This window comes from Hemicordylus capensis, chromosome 1, assembly GCF_027244095.1.
Source record: "Hemicordylus capensis ecotype Gifberg chromosome 1, rHemCap1.1.pri, whole genome shotgun sequence".
Taxonomy (NCBI): domain Eukaryota; kingdom Metazoa; phylum Chordata; class Lepidosauria; order Squamata; family Cordylidae; genus Hemicordylus; species Hemicordylus capensis.
In genome coordinates, this window is record NC_069657.1 from 125,988,479 (window position 1) to 126,006,600 (window position 18,122).

General features: G+C 40.1%; 1 protein-coding gene across 15 annotated transcripts in view; it reads right to left on the bottom strand.

The window, feature by feature from the left end:
• Positions 1-18,122, bottom strand: part of PTPN5 (protein tyrosine phosphatase non-receptor type 5) — a 137,561-nt gene that overhangs the window by 36,610 nt on the left and 82,829 nt on the right. For all 15 annotated transcript variants that reach the window (XM_053267451.1, XM_053267460.1, XM_053267490.1 and 12 more), the window contains 4 exons: positions 13,502-13,740; positions 7,702-7,891; positions 5,786-5,870; positions 656-735 (listed from right to left, as the gene is read on the bottom strand). In XM_053267451.1, coding sequence (XP_053123426.1) covers positions 656-735; positions 5,786-5,870; positions 7,702-7,891; positions 13,502-13,740 — 594 coding nt within the window. The remainder of the gene's footprint in view (positions 1-655; positions 736-5,785; positions 5,871-7,701; positions 7,892-13,501; positions 13,741-18,122) is intronic.

The following is an 18,122-nucleotide window of genomic DNA, read 5'->3' on the forward strand; positions in this document are numbered from 1 at the left end:
TGGTGAAACCAAGCTGGATTCTACAGGGATTAGTCTGGCATAATACCCATTTTGGTCTTGCTGTAACTCAAGCACTGTGGTAGAGGCAGTTAAAAAGGCTCGGTTTTACTATCAGACTGCCAAAAGATAGCATTCAGAATCATGGCAACTGTATTTTAAAGCTTTGAGATAAAATAGTGTGTGTGTCAGGGGCAGGCACTGCAGATGGTGGCGGAGTGGGGGGAGGAGAGGGCAGAAAACGAGCCTCAGGTGTGTTGCTCATTCACCCTTCCTCTCCCTGACCAGGCTCCCCACCCCAAACGGGTCTGCTCCACATTGAGTTACAAGGGCTATCATTCGCCCACTTGGGGATAGGAATCCTCATCCCTGTGACTGGGGATTTCAGTCACAAAGTTAGAGATCCCTGTCTCCAACTGGGCGAATGATGGCCCATGCAGCTTGAAGCAGGGCAAAGGCAGAGAGAGAGATAAGTAGCCTGGGCAGGGAGAGGGTGAACAAGCAACACATTTGAAGCTCATTTTCCACCCAGCCACCCCCAGCAGCTATCCCTGGTGTGTGGGTGTAAGAGGAGATTTATGGAATGCCTCAGCTGGTCACAAATAATTAAAGCCTAGTCGCCTACACAGAAATCCCCATAGGTTTGCTTAGCTCTTACCCGGATGTAGTTGGCATTGATGTAAGAACTCAGGGGATCATCTTGATCATCTGAGGTAAGGCACACTCTGCTGTGGGGATCTGGAAAATGTAAAGCAACAGTGGACAGTTATACACTGCAAAGAAACATGAGGAGCTTCTCATGAGCTGTCCACAACAGCAGAGAAGGGATGGGCAGTAAAACCTATACTCTGAACAGCCACATGTGACCTTCAGAATATTCTAACCGTGACTCAAAACCTTAGATTGGGTCTTCAAACTAAATGGATAGCAAACACTATACAACTGCTAGAGAAGCAGGGTGCTCCAATATCCACTATAATGCCTTGATGGTCCTGCCTCTAGTCCTAGTCTAAAAAGTCCTCGAATTCTATTCCTACACTGCACAGAGTCCTTTATGGAGCATTAGCACATCACAGCAGTAATGGGTGCTACTGCAGGCGGACATCCCCGAAGCCAATATTGCTACAAAGGCAGAGATGTCTCCCTGTACTACTTCCCATACCTGTTATTGAGTTCTCTATTTTTCTACCACTGGGCAGTAGAATCTGGCTTCAGGCCACTGGAAATCATTTTCATCTGGTTAGGCTAGCACTTCTGAAGACATAACACACAAAACAACCAATTTCTTCAAAAAGACACCACTCTTTATTAAAAAAAAATTACCCACAACAAATCTGTAAATCTGCAAAAGATATTTCCGACAAAAGAAATATAAATTAGCTGAATTAAAGACTATTATCATTTCTCTCACTAACTGCAATTAACTGTAGAGTTGCAGGCAACTGATCATTAAGTTAAGTGCCTGTTTACCTTTCAGTTCTAACTGGAGTGAACATCTGTTTTAAACAACCTTAGATATTTTTAATTCTTCCCCCCCCCCCTCACCCCTGCCACATGCCAAGCAACACATTCTGCTTTGCAGGCAACTTTTCTAACCATGTACTTCTTGTTCTTTAGTATGAAGATGCAATTATAACATGATTTATGATAAGCTATGTAAGCAAAATAGTGCAAGTCTTTAAAGCTATCTACATGACCTTTAGCTACACTTCATGGCCTCTTCCTCACACCGTCATGACGTGCAGCTGACACTGTGACTTACTGACACACGCCGTAGGTACCAGCCTAAGGCTAAGGCAGATTGTTGTTTCCTACAAGCAAAACTGATAATAAGGCTTGATAACATGAGTATGTTTGGGCAACCATCACCCCTTGTTAATCATGCCTCTAGCTCTCTCTACACGTATCAGAACTACAGCTGTCTGATCCTTGGTCCAGGGATTGCTTCTTCTTGATTATGTTATTTTGTAATGCACCCCATATAGTTATGATTGCTTCAGGGGCATAGGGACTATGGAGCAAGGGGGGATGATTGTCCTCTGGCTGCCAGGGTCTGGGGGAGCCACCAAAGCTCCCCCTCGCCCTAGGCCAGGGTGTCCCCTGGCCTCCTCCCACACCCAGCCGGCGAATGAAGTGCTTGCCGGCTGGAATCATGAGGCACAGCCCTCTCTTCTCCAACCCGTGTTTCACTGAAGTGCTGGCTATGCTGGGGGTGGGGGGTGGGGGATATAGCCAGCTAGCGATTCAATGCCTCTTCAAGAAGGCAGGGAAATGAGCTCCCTGTCGGGGATTCCACGAACTGTGATTGGGAAGGGAAGCTCTGCTGGGGCTGACGGCCCTGTTCTTGGCACTGGCCCTGCCCCCTTGCAGCTGACGTCAGGCATGCACAATAAAACCTAGGGGGAGCCGCCAAAGGATTTTGTCCTCTGGCCGCAGCGAAGCTCCCTACTCCCCTGGATCACTTAGCCAGGTCCACCTTCCTAACCCAAACATGCTTCTCTGTCCAAGAAACACCAGAACCTGCCAAAAATATTTATATATCATTTTTCAACAACAACAACAAAATTCCAAAGCAGGTTACATTATGGTGCAATCCAAGCTTGCAGATACTGCTATTAAAGATTTGGACGTTATCTGGATGTTACAGCTGACTTCCAGACCAAAGTGCATGTGTAGTGACAGGGGAGGGGCAATTTTAATCAATCTCCCTTTTCCTCTGTAGCGGATTGACTTCCAAAAATATGATGCTGAGGGTCACAGCCCTCAGGAACTTATTTTTGGAGTCCAACTATATAGGAAAGGGGAGACTGACAAAAATCGCCCCTGTAGCATGTATTGTGTATTCTTTGTACCAGTGCTTTGTTAATTTGGATGTCAGACTATGTTTAAAAAACCACATATTTTATTAAGGAAGTTGTAAAGTGCTTGCCACATTTTGGATATAATCCCTGATCATCCTTTCCCCTTCCTTGCATGTGAATGAGTAAACAAAATGAAATTAAGGTATCCTCATCATCATATTTCATCTGCATAAACTGGGGGAGAAATTAGAATGAATGAATAAAACAAAAAAAAATGATTATATTAAATTGTGTCAGTTACATGAATGGGATTTGAATATGTTACATCAGTGAGGTCTGCAGCTTTCAGCCTAGGCCTCTAGATAACTCAAGAGGGACTTGTAACTTGGAAGTAATGTTTTAAATTTTTTAATTGCTGTAATTTCTGAATGTTTTAATTTTTTAAATTGTTGTTTTAATAGTTGGTTTTATTTTGTCCCTGTTGCGTTTATTTTTGTGAACCACCTAGAGTCTTTGGAGTCAGGCAGTATGTGAAATAAATAAATAAATAAATAAATAAATATTCATATTTTCGAGGTTTGTGGACCAAATCTGTATTTGGCTGAGCCTATTACATGCTAGGGAACATAGAAGGGAGAGAGGGAGGGAGGAAAAGCTACTGCATGTATAAGAGTCCTGGTTGAATCCCCAGGGCCTCTTATCATTAAAAGGTTTCTGGCAGTAGAACTGGGAACATCTCTGTCGGAGACTCTGAAGCACTGCTACTAGCAAGAGGTGAGAGTACTGGTTTAAACAGACCAATGGCCAAATTCAGTGTAAAGCAATCTCATACAGGTTCAGAGTTTTAGGCAAGGGGTCACAGCTCAGTGAAAAGGCACATGCTTTACATACAGAAGGTCCCAGTTTCCTAGCCCTGCTACCTTGAGATTTTTTTTAACTGGAGATGATGGGATTGAGATACCTGGTGTCGACTGAAAATTAAATCCAGGCAAGATAGAGGTGCCTCTAATCAGTAAAATAGCCAGTCAAAGGTTAAGTGAAAGACTCTTCTGGATAAGGTATCACTTCCGCTGAAGGCTCTGGTGTGTAGTTCATGGGTAATTCTGGACCAGACCTTGCTACTGTATACTCAGGGGGCAGTAGTTGCTAGAGATGCCTATGCCCAGCTTCAGTTGGTGTGCCATCTGTGCCCTTATCTGGAGATAGTAGATCTGTTCTGGGTCACCCATGCCTCAGACCAATTAAGGCTTGACTACTATAACATGCCCTGAGTGGGGTTGTGCTTGAAAAGTGTTCAGGTAGTCCAAATGGCAGCAGCTAGGCTATTCTCAGGATTCTCTTTGTCCCCTGCTAACTAGGCAAAGATGCACCTTACAAAGTGTGAATCTCTTCTATATAGCAGAGGTGAAGATAAGGTGACAGTTTTGCCAAGGTGTGCATGAAAGAAGACTTGACCTGGAAGGATCCAGCTTAGGTAGCCTAAGTCAAGACTGACAACTCTAAGCCATTATTTTCTTTTAAGCCAAGTCAGCAGTCTGATGGGGTGAGAACAATGCTACTTTTTGGATGGGTTAACACTGGTGTATGGACGTTTCAGTGGAAGCTAGTGGGAAGACCTTAACTGTCTTGTTGCTGCCTGAACATAAGCTACCATGGGAGATACCATGGGTCTAGATCCTTCTTGGATACAAAGCTTCTTGATACATTGTTTGTATCAATCTGAGCTTGCTTGTGTACCCACACTGGAAAATTTAGGAAGAAAAAGGACATTATTTGAAAATGACCTGAGTCATGACTCAATACTGAACTTATTCTATTAATTAATATGAATATTGCTAGGTTGGCAAGTGAATGCAGTCAATGGGAGGCCTGAAAGAGTGTGGTGATTTGGCTGGAGGCCTAGTATTGATTGATTGATTGACTGATTGATTGTTAAATTTATATACCGCCTTTCATTAAAACAATCCCAAGGCGGTTTACAGCAAAATTTAAAAACAAGATTGTAAAAAAGACACAATTAAAATATTAAGCTAAAAATATAAAACAAATTTGATTAAAAATTTAAAACAAAAGCATAAAAGCAATGCAGAGTATGTTAAGGAATTCCTTTCAGGGCCTTTGGGCTTTTGTTTGACTAATAGTTTTTCAGGATGAAGAGAAACTTCTTTGAGAAACTCTTTCGTCTTCCACCTTTCCTTAATAATAAAGGAAAGACTGATTTGATATTTGTATTTGGACTTTTAAACCTGTAGTTGTGACTTTCTTGGGAAACTACCTGTTTTATAACCTCGCCTATAACATCCCAAAGGGGTCTCTACAGAGCCCGCTCATAAAAAGATGATTCTTTGATCTGTGGATGAGAATGGATTCTGCATAAACTCTATAGAATGGTCATGGAGCTCCTCCCCTGCGGACTCAATTCTGGGAATTTGTGGATATTATAAATGGCTGTTGAGATGTGAATGGCTGCTAAGGCAGAGTGAACACTTCAGTGCCTAGATCTATTTCAGTGAGAATAAAACACATTTCAGGAAGCATTAAATTTCCCCATCATCCTCCACACGCTTTGTAGGCACATTGTGACCAACCCACAACGGTCTTACTAGCAACTGGTCTTAACTGGCCACTTGGAAATACCATTATGAGCCACCAGGAAGCAATGGAAAAAATATACTATTGATTTCTGTATCAGTAGGTAAATTTCTAATTCCTCCTGATCTTCCCCACTACTCTCTTGTTCATGTTCAGGCATAAAACTTGTTTTGTCATAAGTCTTACTACCTCCTGCTATGTGTACAAAGATGCCACAAATGAAAACAGCATGAGACATTAAGCTTAAGGAATTGCTTCCAGCATGTCTTAGTGGATTCCAGCTTATTTAAACCAGTTTTTGCAGAAGTTAACAAATATGTAAAATATCAAACACTTCAAAATAATAAATGAAAGTTTGGTTTGAAGGTAGGCTGTGATAAGAATCTGGTGCTTACTTGGGAGAATTGTTTTATAGCGATTCTTCCGTACCAAACCTGGAATATCATATTCTTTAGGATCAATAAAGTTCATTGGGATTTCCTGTTGAAACATACACAACAGAAACCATCAATAAAGTCATAAAGGGCAGAGGAAAGCAAATCCTATTATATCTTGAATTACTGACAGCAGTGAAATTAGTTGAAACTCATAATTCACCATTTCTACTAACTCTTTTATTTCCCAAATCACATTGATGTATTCCTGCTTTGAGTGTTGTAGTTTTCCTTTTGAAATTATAAATATCAAAATATGTCTGAAAACTAATTTAATCAGTAAAGTACAGGAATAACTCATTTTAGCTATAGGGAGTCTACTGTGACTAAATGCATTGAAGTCAATGGGATTTAAGCAGCTTAACTATGTGCGTGATTGCAGCCATAGTTCTTAGGCATGGGAACAGTGGATGGTAGGTAGTATGACTGCTTATCAATAACTCTGGGTATTTTAGTCTGTTGCTAGAGCATTAGTCTGTAGCTTCTGGACTGTAAACCTTACTCACATGTACAGAGGTGTAAAAACACCATCTGTCAAGTTTCAGGATGTATTCTCCCTGTGCAATTCAGACACACCCTTTTGGGTCACACAGTGCTGTCAGTGTCAGGAGGCCAGCATCAGGGAGCGCACGAGCCTCAACTCAAGCCACCGCTGCCCGTGCTTAATTTTTTCCTTGGCAAAAGTAAAGTAATGATGGGTGAGACTCAAAGAGCTCTTGTGAGATTCACTACTATGAGGACAGTCGGCAAGATACAGACAAAATCAGTCATATCTAAGTACCACTGAAAGCAATAAGATAAGTTAGTCATTACTAACTAGTCTGAATGCTGCCCAGTGTTTATAGATCTGAGGCTGGAGAAGACCAACTCATGCATGAGATATTATAATCTTACTGCTTTTCCATATCTTCAACATGTGGGGACAACATAGAGAGACTACATAGCTATCAGTTCCTCATCCAATGTATGCAAGTTTCATAGTGCAAGATCTGCAACCCATTCCAGTTTTCACAAATAAAAATAATTGGGCCTATGCGAGATGGGCTTGAGGATCTATGGACACATATAATTCCACTGCCTAACCACAAGTGGAATCTGCACACAGCAGTTATGTGAGAACAGCCCTTAACAATGAGGCAGATTATGTAATAGAACATGCCACTCAAATACTGTGTGTGTGTGTGTGTGTGTGTGTGTGTGTGTGTGAGAGAGAGAGAGAGAGAGAGAGAGAGAGAGAGAGAGAGAGAGAGAGAGAGAGAGCGCTATTACAATGAGGTGGTTGTCATGCCAATGACATGTTGGTTATCATCTAACATTCTTCACTGGAAGTAATTAGGAATATCATCAGACGACTCCAAGACACACTTAAAGGAGATCATACATTTCAGCAAATCTCTATATCCACTTTCCTCTAGCCTTCAACCAATCTTTTCATCCTCTCAGATCCCCAGAAATCAATCCACTCTTGAGCAAAATAATGGTTACACTATTAACTGTGGGCTTCTCACTGCTTTATGTCTGCAAAGTTACAGAAAGCGGTACAGATTTCTGCCCTGTCTCAGAGTTGATTCACATCACTGTCAGGCTTATGGCTTCCTGTTTAATAGTGAAAGAGAATTATCCAACTTATTCATCTCAAGCAGGCTTCTGGTTTTGCATGCCACCACTTAACTATTGTTCCCTGTACAATATGCAAGATCTGCTCATCGATGACTATCAGACAAGCCAATTGCCAGGAGCATGAAGTTTCTACTACTTTTAGATAGATAGATAGATAGATAGATAGGTGCAGGTGCTGTGCAAAACACAAAGCCCACATTGTGTCCAAGAAAGAGGCTACAAATCCATGCCTTAAATTGGAATGTCAGAATACTCACAAAGAACTCTGTCTGGAGTACGAAAGAATCCAATGCTTTCTTGTGCAGCTCCTCTTCAGTGAGAACGTTTGAAGCTGTCTGGAGATATTCCCGTGCTGATTCTTCCCTTGGAGACATGATATAGCCAAACCCTTGTTCAGTACAGCCTGGAGTGCACATGTCCAGTGTGAGTGAAACATTTGAACCCCTCCTGCACAAGACAGTGGCATATGCAGTTATCTGTCAATGCTGGATTTTTTCACAGTCATTAATTGCTTATTTATTGAGATTATTTGTATACCTCTTTTTAGGCCAAAGCTTCTGAAAGTACATTTCCTTTGTTCTCTGGGTAACACACACAATCAAGCAGTTGCAAGTTGTAAGGAAACTGCCTGAAATCCAAATTCTCTAAATGCTATGTAACTCCAAATATCAATATACTTTTCATACTAAATTACTTCCTGACATGAGATGCAGAAATAATACATAGCCCAACTGCTGGAATTGGGTCTAGTGAACGCGAAAAGAGTAGTGAAACAATGCTTTGTTGATATTGAGATCCAAGAAAACTGGGCTGCGCTTCCAGAGTTTGATAGAGGTATAAGAACTAATATGGATCTTTTCCCCGCAAAATATCTGTCGACAATTACTTTCTCTAAGTTTCGATGGATATTCACAAGAGTAAGGGTTAATTCCTTTCCATCCGCAGTTCTAGCTGGGAGGTTTCAAGGTGTGCCTTTAGAAGAACGACACTGCCGTTGTGGATCAGGAGATACAGAAACTGTCGCACATATCCTTCTCCACTGTAATCTCCATTTGTATCCCAGGGAACGCCTTATTGCTCCTCTAATATGTAAACTGGCAGATCAATCCGATGCTAACCTTGTAAAACATCTGCTTTCAGACAAAGATGCTTTAATTTCTATTCCTGTAGCTAAGTTTAGTTATATTGCTTTTAAAAGGTATAATGGGATATCACCCCAATCTTAAACTGTATATATGTATATACATATTTTAATGTTTACTGGTTTTTACACTCTGTTTGGTCAATGACTGTAAATAAAATTACATTACATACATAGTTTAGGTTATCATGAGAGCAGAATGCCTTCACAAAAAGGATCAAACGTTAATTAGCAAAAACATATATATAAGATTGCTGGTTTCCTCCATATTATAACATGGATGATGTACTTTGTGTAGCTGCATCCGTTATTTATTTATTTATTTATTTATTTATTTATTTATTTATTATATTTGTATATTGCCCCAAATTTCTGTCTCTGGGCAGTTTACAGCAACATAAACAAATTAAAATGGAAGTTAAAACCTTAAAACAATTTTAAACCACAAGTCTAGTTAAAAAGCTTGGGTGAGTAAATGTGCTTTTAGCAACTTTTAAAAACTTGTTAGAGATGGGGAGGCTCTTATTTCAGTAGGGAGCACATTCCAGAGTCTCAGGGTGGCAACAGAGAAGGCCCGTCCCTGTGTAGCCAGCAAATGAGCTGGTGGCAACTGCAGACCGACATCTCCAGATGATCTCAATGGATGATGGGGCTCATAGGGAAGAAGATGTTATCTTAAATACCCTAGGCCTAAGCTGTTTAGGGATCTAGAGGTTATAACCACTCCAGCACCTTGTATTTTACAGTGTAGACTACCACTGCATCAGTCAACAGAACTTACCTCAAAACCTTGTTTAAGAGCTAAATCCAAAAGTGCCACTGGGTAGTGATGAGGGGACTGCTTTCAATATCGAAGATGTGGTGCTCTGGCAGAGGGTGCCTCATGGCCTTTACTGATATTATTCCCTCCAAGTTGCTATTAACTCTATGAGAGTGAAGGGTGAGGAGGAAGACATGAACAGCATCTGCACCAGTCTATTTTCCTCTGGGGACCTAACAGCAGCTTTAGAGGCGAAAGGCTGTGAAAGGGCTTTGAAGGAAAGGGTGAAACACCCTCTGCCACAGCACCATATCCACATTTTTCAAAGCAACAACTCCCATGGGACTGCTAATTAACAAAACCAAAAATCATGGGAGATCCTAATCACAGATCTCCCTGTCACTCCTGTTTAGGTCCCAATTTTGATAAAAGTTAAATTCAGTGGATGACAACCGATGACTATTGTTCGGTAGTACAGCTTAAAAAAATTAGATCAAAACTGTACTTTAAAAAAAGATTAACACAGAATAGTTTCTTCCTAACAGGATTTTACAGAGAGCATTATAAAGATAATGAGGGAAGAGGCCCGCATTTGTTTGTTATTTCTCTGTGCAAACCACCCTGAGCCATTTTTGGAAGGGCGGTATAGAAATCGAATTATTACTACTACTACTACTACTACTACTACCACTACTACTACTACTAATAATAATAATAATAGCATCCAGATACAGAAATAACATAACAAAGGCTAGCAGACCAGAGAAGATTCATAATAAGAAATAAAGTATTCACAGGAGTTAAGCTGGAAGAACTGCAAAGAGCAACACAGGCTCAAGATACGGAAGAAGAATTACCAACGGAAGAAGTTGCTCAGGCGCAGGTGGAGGAGGTGTTGGAAATAGAGGATGCCACTGTTGCTGACCTGTTTCAAAATCAAAACAAGGCAACCTCCCCTTTGCCTTCACCTAAAAAACCCAAATGCCATTTAACAGAAAAGCAACAAGAACTAAAGCAAAAAATAACTGAGCACATGAACCAAAGGATTCGACTTCCAGCTCTAAAAACAGTTGCCAAAAGACAACTTGCTCAGGCATTAAAAGATGTCAGTGCTGCACTTGCAGAAATAACAACCAATAATTTGCAAGAAACAAACCGACTAATGTACAGTGCAGCAACAATAACAACACAAGAGCTCAGATATAAGATCAGTGGACCTGTAAAAAAAGAAAGTAGTACATCACCTAAATGGAAGATTAGATTAGAAAATAAAATCTCCAGGCTTAGATCAGATGCTAGTAAATTGAAAGATATGAAAGACAAGAAGCTGAAGAATGAAAACACCAAACAGTATCTGATCCAAAAATACAACCAAAAATACCAAGGAAAATTAGAGAAGTCCTGGAAATAATAAAGCAGCAAATAACAGCAGTGTCAAGGAAGATTAGCAGATACAAAGCCAGAATTACACAACACAGGTAGAATCTCCAATTCCAGTCGAATCAGAGATGTTTCTACCAAAGCATAGAAGGAGAAACTGCAAGAAATGTAGAAACACCAAATAAAGAAGAAACAGTGCAATTCTGGGACGATCCAATATTGGATGGGACGATCCAATAGATTATAATAAAAAAGCAGGCTGGATGAAAGAGGTCAAAAAATGTAACTAACAAATGCAAGATCTAATAATAACACCAGAATTAATAAGTGAAAGAGCAAAGAAAATTAAAAATTGGACTGCTCCAAGTGACGATGAACTGCATGGCTTTTGGCTTAAACACCTAACAAGCCTTCATAAACAACTATCAAAAGAGTTCAATCACATTTTGCAAGGAGGTGATATTGAACAATGGCTAACAACTGGGAAAACTCATCTCATCATGAAAAACCCAGTAAAAGGTGCAGTTCCAAGTAATTATAGACCGATAACCTGCCTGCCAACCATGTTCAAATTATTAACTGGAATAATAGCAGATGAAGTGATGCAACACTTAAGTGATGCAACACAGACAGCTTCCAGTTGAACAGAAAGAAAATTGCCCGAACACCAGAGGCACAGAAGACCAGCTGCTGATTGACAAAATGATTTTAGAAAATTGCAAGAGAAGAAAAACAAATCTAAGTGTTGCATGGATTGACTACAAGAAAGCCTTTGATTCATTGTCTCACGCATGGATACTAAAATGTTTAGAAACAACTGGTATCAGCAAAAACATTCAGATATTTATTTAAAAAGCAATGAGCATGTGGAGTACACAGTTAACAATCAATGGCGAGACACTTGGACAGGTTAGCATTAGAAGAGGCATTTTCCAAGGGGACTCACTATCCCCTCTGTTGTTTGTAATTGCCACGACCCCACTTACACAAATACTAAAAAAAAACCAGGCCTCAGATACCAAACATCTAAAACATCAAGTAAAATCAACCATCTGCTGTACATGGACGATCTGAAGTTGTATGGAAAGTCCCAGTCAGAAATTGAATCACTGCTAAACACTGTCCGTATATTCAGTAGCGATATAGCAATGGAGTTTGGACCAGACAAATGTGCTGCATTAATGATGAACAGAGGAAACATAAGAAAAACAGAAGGAATAGAACTGCCCAATGGAAGCAACATCAAGAACCTGGAAGAGAAAGAACATTACAAATACTTGGGCATTCTCCATGTTGATAACATTGCACACACTGAAGTTAAAAGAAAAATTGGAAGTGAATACATCAAAAGAGTCAGAAAAATCCTCAAGTCCAAACTCAGTGGTGGGAACACCATACAAGCCATAAACACCTGGGCTATACCTGTTATCAGATACACTGCAGGAATAATAGACTGGACCCAGGCAGAGCTAGAGACGCTACATCATAAGACCAGGAAAATCATGACCATCAATCATGCTCTGCACTCCCGCAGTGATGTAGATAGGCTATACCTCCCTCGCAGCTCTGGTGGAAGAGGAATGCTGCAAGTCCATCAAACAGTAGAGGAGGAGAAAAGAGGCCTTGAAGAATATATAAAGGACAGTGAAGAAGATGCACTTCAAATGGTCAGTAATATGAAACTATTCAACACCAATCAAACAAAGCAGGCCTACAAGAAAGAACAAGCCAAGAATCGAGCAGAAAAATGGAGAAATAAGCCACTGCATGGTCAATATTTGCACAATATAAGTGGAAAATCAGACATCACCAAGAACTGGCAATGGCTTAAGAATGGCAACTTGAAGAAAGAATACTGGCTGCACAAGAACAGGTGCTAAGAACAAATGCAATAAGAGCAAAAGTAGAAAAGTCAACAACAAACAGCAAGTGCCACCTTTGTAAAGAAGCAGATGTAACTGTGGACCACCTAATCAGCTGTTGTAAAAAGATCACACAGACTGACTACAAACAAAGGCATGACAAGGTAGCAGGGATAATACACTGGAACATCTGTAAAAAATACAAGCTACCTGTAGCCAAAAATTTGTGGGACCATAAAATTGAAAAAGTTGAAGAAAATGAAGATGTAAAAATATTATGGGACTTCTGACTAGAAACAGACAAACATCTGCCACACAATACACCAGATATAACTGTAGTCGAGAAGAAAGAAAAACAAGTGAAAATAATCGACATAGCAATACCAGGGGATAGCAGAATAGAAGACAAAGAAATAGAAAAAATCACCAAATACAAAGATCTACAAATTTAAATTGAAAGGCTGTGGCAGAAAAAGACCAAAATAATCCCAGTGGTAATTGGCGCCCTGGGTGCAGTTCCAAAAGACCTTGAAGAGCACCTCAACACCATAGGGGCCACAGAAATCACCGTCAGCCAATTACAAAAAGCAGCTTTACTGGGAACAGCCTATATTCTGCGACGATATCTATAACAATTGACAATAAAATTCAGCCAACCCAGGTCCTTGGGAAGGACTCCATGTCTGGATAAAACAAACCAGTCAATAACACCTGTCTGACTGTGCAAATAAATAATAATAATAGATGATCCACCAATGCAAGTATATGAAATTACTACTGAACCTAGAACCTAGACCTTTTGCTTCAAAAGAAAATAAATTAACTTGGTTAGGTTCTTAAGTGTTTCACTCAGAATTCCTAAAACTCCATTTTTCTGTGACAAGCTCCTTGCATTTCTTTAATGGTTATCCTACCTTTCTTGCAGTCCCACAGATTTAACTGTCAGTGTTGCTGGATCTGTTTCTGCTTTCATGTCCATTACACAGTCAAATACTGGCGTCTCTGGCACTGGATCCATATCAAGAAAATCATCTTCATTCTTGTCCTCTGTCCATTCAGAGTAGGTGAATGAAGGCTGGCGGCTTACAGATTGTCGCCTGTCCTCTTGGAGGGGGAATGGAGGACCTGGAGGAGTCTTCACAAGATACCAAGCCTATGGGGGGAAATACAGCCTCTAAAGCTTTCTACATATAAGGTCAAAGACTGCTATGCATTTCTGAAAGAGGAGTTGCCTTTTTGGTGACCAATGGCTTCATTATACTTCTGCACAGCAAAACTGCACTAAAGGGAACAGGAAAATGCTATACAATGAACTTGTTCTTGTGAGTGTCATAAGAGAAACACCTATTATATTTTTGCACTGAGGCAGAGGGCTTTGTAGAACTTGCTAGGCTTAGGCACTGAACGCACTAGAGGCATTCCATGCTTGGAAAGGTTGTATTGATGCCAAATGTGAAATCATTTGCTCCTCTGTATAGAGATCGACTTTCACTACATTCACAAAAATCACATGTAGGTCTGGCTCAAAAGAGATGACTCCTCCCAAACTGCATGTCTTTAGCCCTGTACTCAGGATATTTTTTTCAGTTTGACGAATCGTTGGTTTCCCAAGGTGGACATAGACATCCCACTTTTGTCTTTGATAAATACATTTTTCTTCATATATTATAAACATTGCTTCTAGAACCTGCCTAACCTGTTTAGCAAGAAGTGATGAGGAACAAAAGAAGTGCGGGTGTATTCTATACAAAGCAATGCCAGCACTCAGGCCACTTTCAGCTCTCTGGGCTTGCAGCTGATCACAAGCTGAACACGAATCAGAAGTATGATGTGGATGCAAAAAAGGTGAATGTGATGTTACGCTGCATTAATAGAGCCATTGTCTCCAAGTAATGAGAAGCAATAGTTCCAACTGTATTCTGCAGGTCAGACCTCAACTGCAATGCTGTGACCAGTTCTGGTAGGAGGAGGGCAACAAAGCTGGTCAGAGATTGGAAAACAAGCCCGATACTATGAGGAAAGGTTGGATCCCCCCTTATCACAATTTGCAGTCATCCTAAATTTCCTGATTTTGATACATTTTCTTGAATACTTAGTGCTATTGGACACCATGCAACTAAATTAAAAGACCACTACTATTTGGATAAGCCAATTGATTTAGATCCGATATGGGAGAGGTTTATGAGTATGCGTTACTCCTGGCTGAATTTCCTAGAGTTTAAGTCTTTTATTTTTCACTATAATATATTATATATTATAGCAATATAATATATTGATATAATAAAGCAAGCTAATAGAAAGCTGACTAAGTTTGAAATATTAATATTAGAAACTTCAAAGTCCTCTAAAGGCTTTACTTCTAAATTGTATGATATTATAATAAATCAAATAAATAATCCTTTAATTGGCCGTAAGTTTACTAACTTTACTAAACTTTTCCATAGGTGGTATATGACCCCTTCCAGGTTAGCTTATATGAATAAGAGCATTTCCTCTCTCTGTTGGAATGGTTATGGGTCTAGGGGAACATATTTTCACTTATGGTGGTTATGTCCTAGTGTTCCTTGTTTTTGGACAGAGGTTGTCTTAGATATGAGTATTATTACATAGCAGAGGTTAGATCTGAGACCAGAGTTGGCATTATTAAATATATTTTCAGGGGTCAATTCAGAGCTGTCATCTAAATAACTGATAGTATTCATTTTAACAGCTGCCAGATTGTCCATTGCACAACACTGGAAAACAAAAATATGATTCGTCATTTGGTACCAGCATATGTGGCACATAGCCATTTCAGAAAAATTGACCCACACTATTCATCTTTGATTGGGTCAAGCTAATTCCAATGCTTTTTTACCATATGGTCTGATTTTATTTTATTTTATTTATACATCAGGAAAATTTTGCTCATTCCCCATCTTCCAACTATATTACTACCTGGAAAGATTGTTAAACAAGACTTGTATAATTAAGTAGAAATGGGAGTTTATGTGTTTGTAAAAAGGGATATTATTGCTAGTGATGCTTATTGTTTTTTCTATAAATGACTGTTTGTTTTGTATCATGCTTTAATAAAATTAAATTTAAACCAAAAAAAAAAACGGAAAACAAGCCCTATACTATGAGGAAAAGTTGAAAGAACTGGGTAGTCTGGAGAAGAAATCCTCATAGATCTTCAAATACCTAAAGGGCTGTCACACAGAAGAGAGCAAAGACGTGTTCTCTGCTGCCCCAGAAGATAGGACTAGTTCTAACAGGCTTAAGTCACAGGAGGGCAGATTTCAGCTGAACCTTAGGAGAAACATTTTAAGGGTAAGAGCAGCTCAACAATGGAGCCAGTTACTTGGTGAGTGAGTTGCGGAGAGACTCTCTCTTGACTGAGGTCTTCAAGCAGAGCCTAGTCAGTCAACTGCTTGGGATGCTCGGGCTCTGGGTTTCCTCCGTCAAGCAGGAGGTTGTATTAAATGGCCCATAAGATCCCTCCAAATCGATATGAATTAGGTACAATTAGCCTGTAGAAATTGAGATTTTATATTGACAGTTTTCAAGTATTTAAAACCTCTCAGGACCAAGCTACATGTTGAGTAAAGCATCCAGTTTGGCCCTGGCATGCTTTGTTTAAGATAGCAGCCCTGTGGACCCAATCCGTATGGGGGCCATGGTGTGCAGGAGAGGTCAAGAACTCTTTATCCCTACCATGGTCCCAATCCAGACCAGGCATCTGACAAATGCTATTGTTTCTGGGAGAGAAGCTCCCATTTACACCGACTGCAGCTCTGTGTGTGTGGCGGAGGGGGGAGGGAGCTGATCTGGATCAGGACCATGGTGAAGGTAAAGGGTTAAAACCCAACACACACATACACACACCCCTTACTTCATGGTCTAACACAGGTTGCACCCCATCCTACCACCCTCTCTGTAGCCACCACTGCGCCCCATCCCGCCACCAGCAGCGGTGATCTTTAGGGGTAAAAAGGGGGACCTTCCCCTCGTCCCCCCTCCCTGCAGCTACTGCCGCTGCAGCTTTTAACAAATAATTAATTAAAACCTGTTGAGGTGGGGGCTTGGGGATGGGGGGAGTCCCGTCTCTGCCACTGCCATTGGTAAGTTGAGTTAAAATGCTGTCTCTCTCCCCTGCTGCAAGTTAATGTCTTGGATGATATCAAAGTTGGTTAGCATACTCCTGTGGGTGGATTCTGTAGAAATAGCTTAAACACATGGAATTATGGCTTTCAACTGTGGTTCTGAGCCTTTCACATTTTCAAATGTACATATATATTTTTGAAGCCTAGAAAATTGTTTGGATTCTGTGGATGCTAAAAGAAGCCTGTAGGTTGTGCAAAAACCTCTCAGGCACTGTTTTTGACATTTAAAGTCCTCAACTTGGCCCTAAGCACTTATCTGAAGGACTGCCTACTCACTTTATTTATTTACCACCAAACTGTAACATCTCAAGGTGGTTTGTTTCCAGAAAAAACAGTTGAAAATGGTTTATAAAATTTATTTTTACAATTATATAATTTATTTAAAAAAATAAAATTTATTTTAAAATTATTTTAAAAATTTTATATAAAATTTATTTTAAAATAAGTTTTAATTCTTTTTCATTATTTCTCTCTGTGTGTGTATGTGTGTGACAGTTATGTGTGCACACTGCCTTGATACTGCTGCCCAGAACAAAACTCTTTCTGCTCACTGATGATAAAAATTAGAGGGAACACTGATCCTCACCCATGCTATTTGCAAAGGAACTCCAAGCATGCCTGGGACAAACTATGTGTTCAACATAACCTGCAGCTTGTTCCCCTGGGAAAGGTCTGCAATTTTATTTATTTATTTATTACATTTATAGACCGCTTCATCCAAAGGCTCTGGGCAGTGCACAACAATTTAAAAAGACATAAAGCAAACACCATCTAAAACACACTACTTAAAACAATATAAAAACCAATTAAAAACCATTAAAAACCATTTAAAACCAATTAAAATAGCCCCAATTTAAAAGCCTTGGAAGGCCAGGCCAAACAAATAAGTTTTCAGGGCTCTCTTAAAGGCCGACAGTGAGCCTAAACTGCAGATATCTGCTGGGAGTGCATTCCATAGGGCAGAAGCAGCTACAGAGAAGGCCTGGTTCCGAGTTGCCACCAGACATACCGGTGGTAACTGGAGACAGACCTCTCCAGGTATTCTACCTATCCACAGAGAACAGAAGAAGCAATGCTTTTAAACTACAGTGAACTAGGAAATGCAACATTAACCTCAATCTAACTATTAACACAGTTCAGCCATGGAACAAGCAACTCAGGGGCCAAAATGCATTCTACTCCCTTGGAAGCTCTACAGGACAGTTAAGAGAGAGTTGGGCCCACTAGATTGCTACAAATCCTGTGGTCCTATTACTGTACATGAAGCGTTTCCAGAAAATGGAATTAAAATCTTATTCAGATTTAAGCTGCTAAATACACACACCATCTTAATTTAATACCCTGTAGGGATAAGCTCAAGCCTGCTTTCTTTCAACGTAAAACATGCACA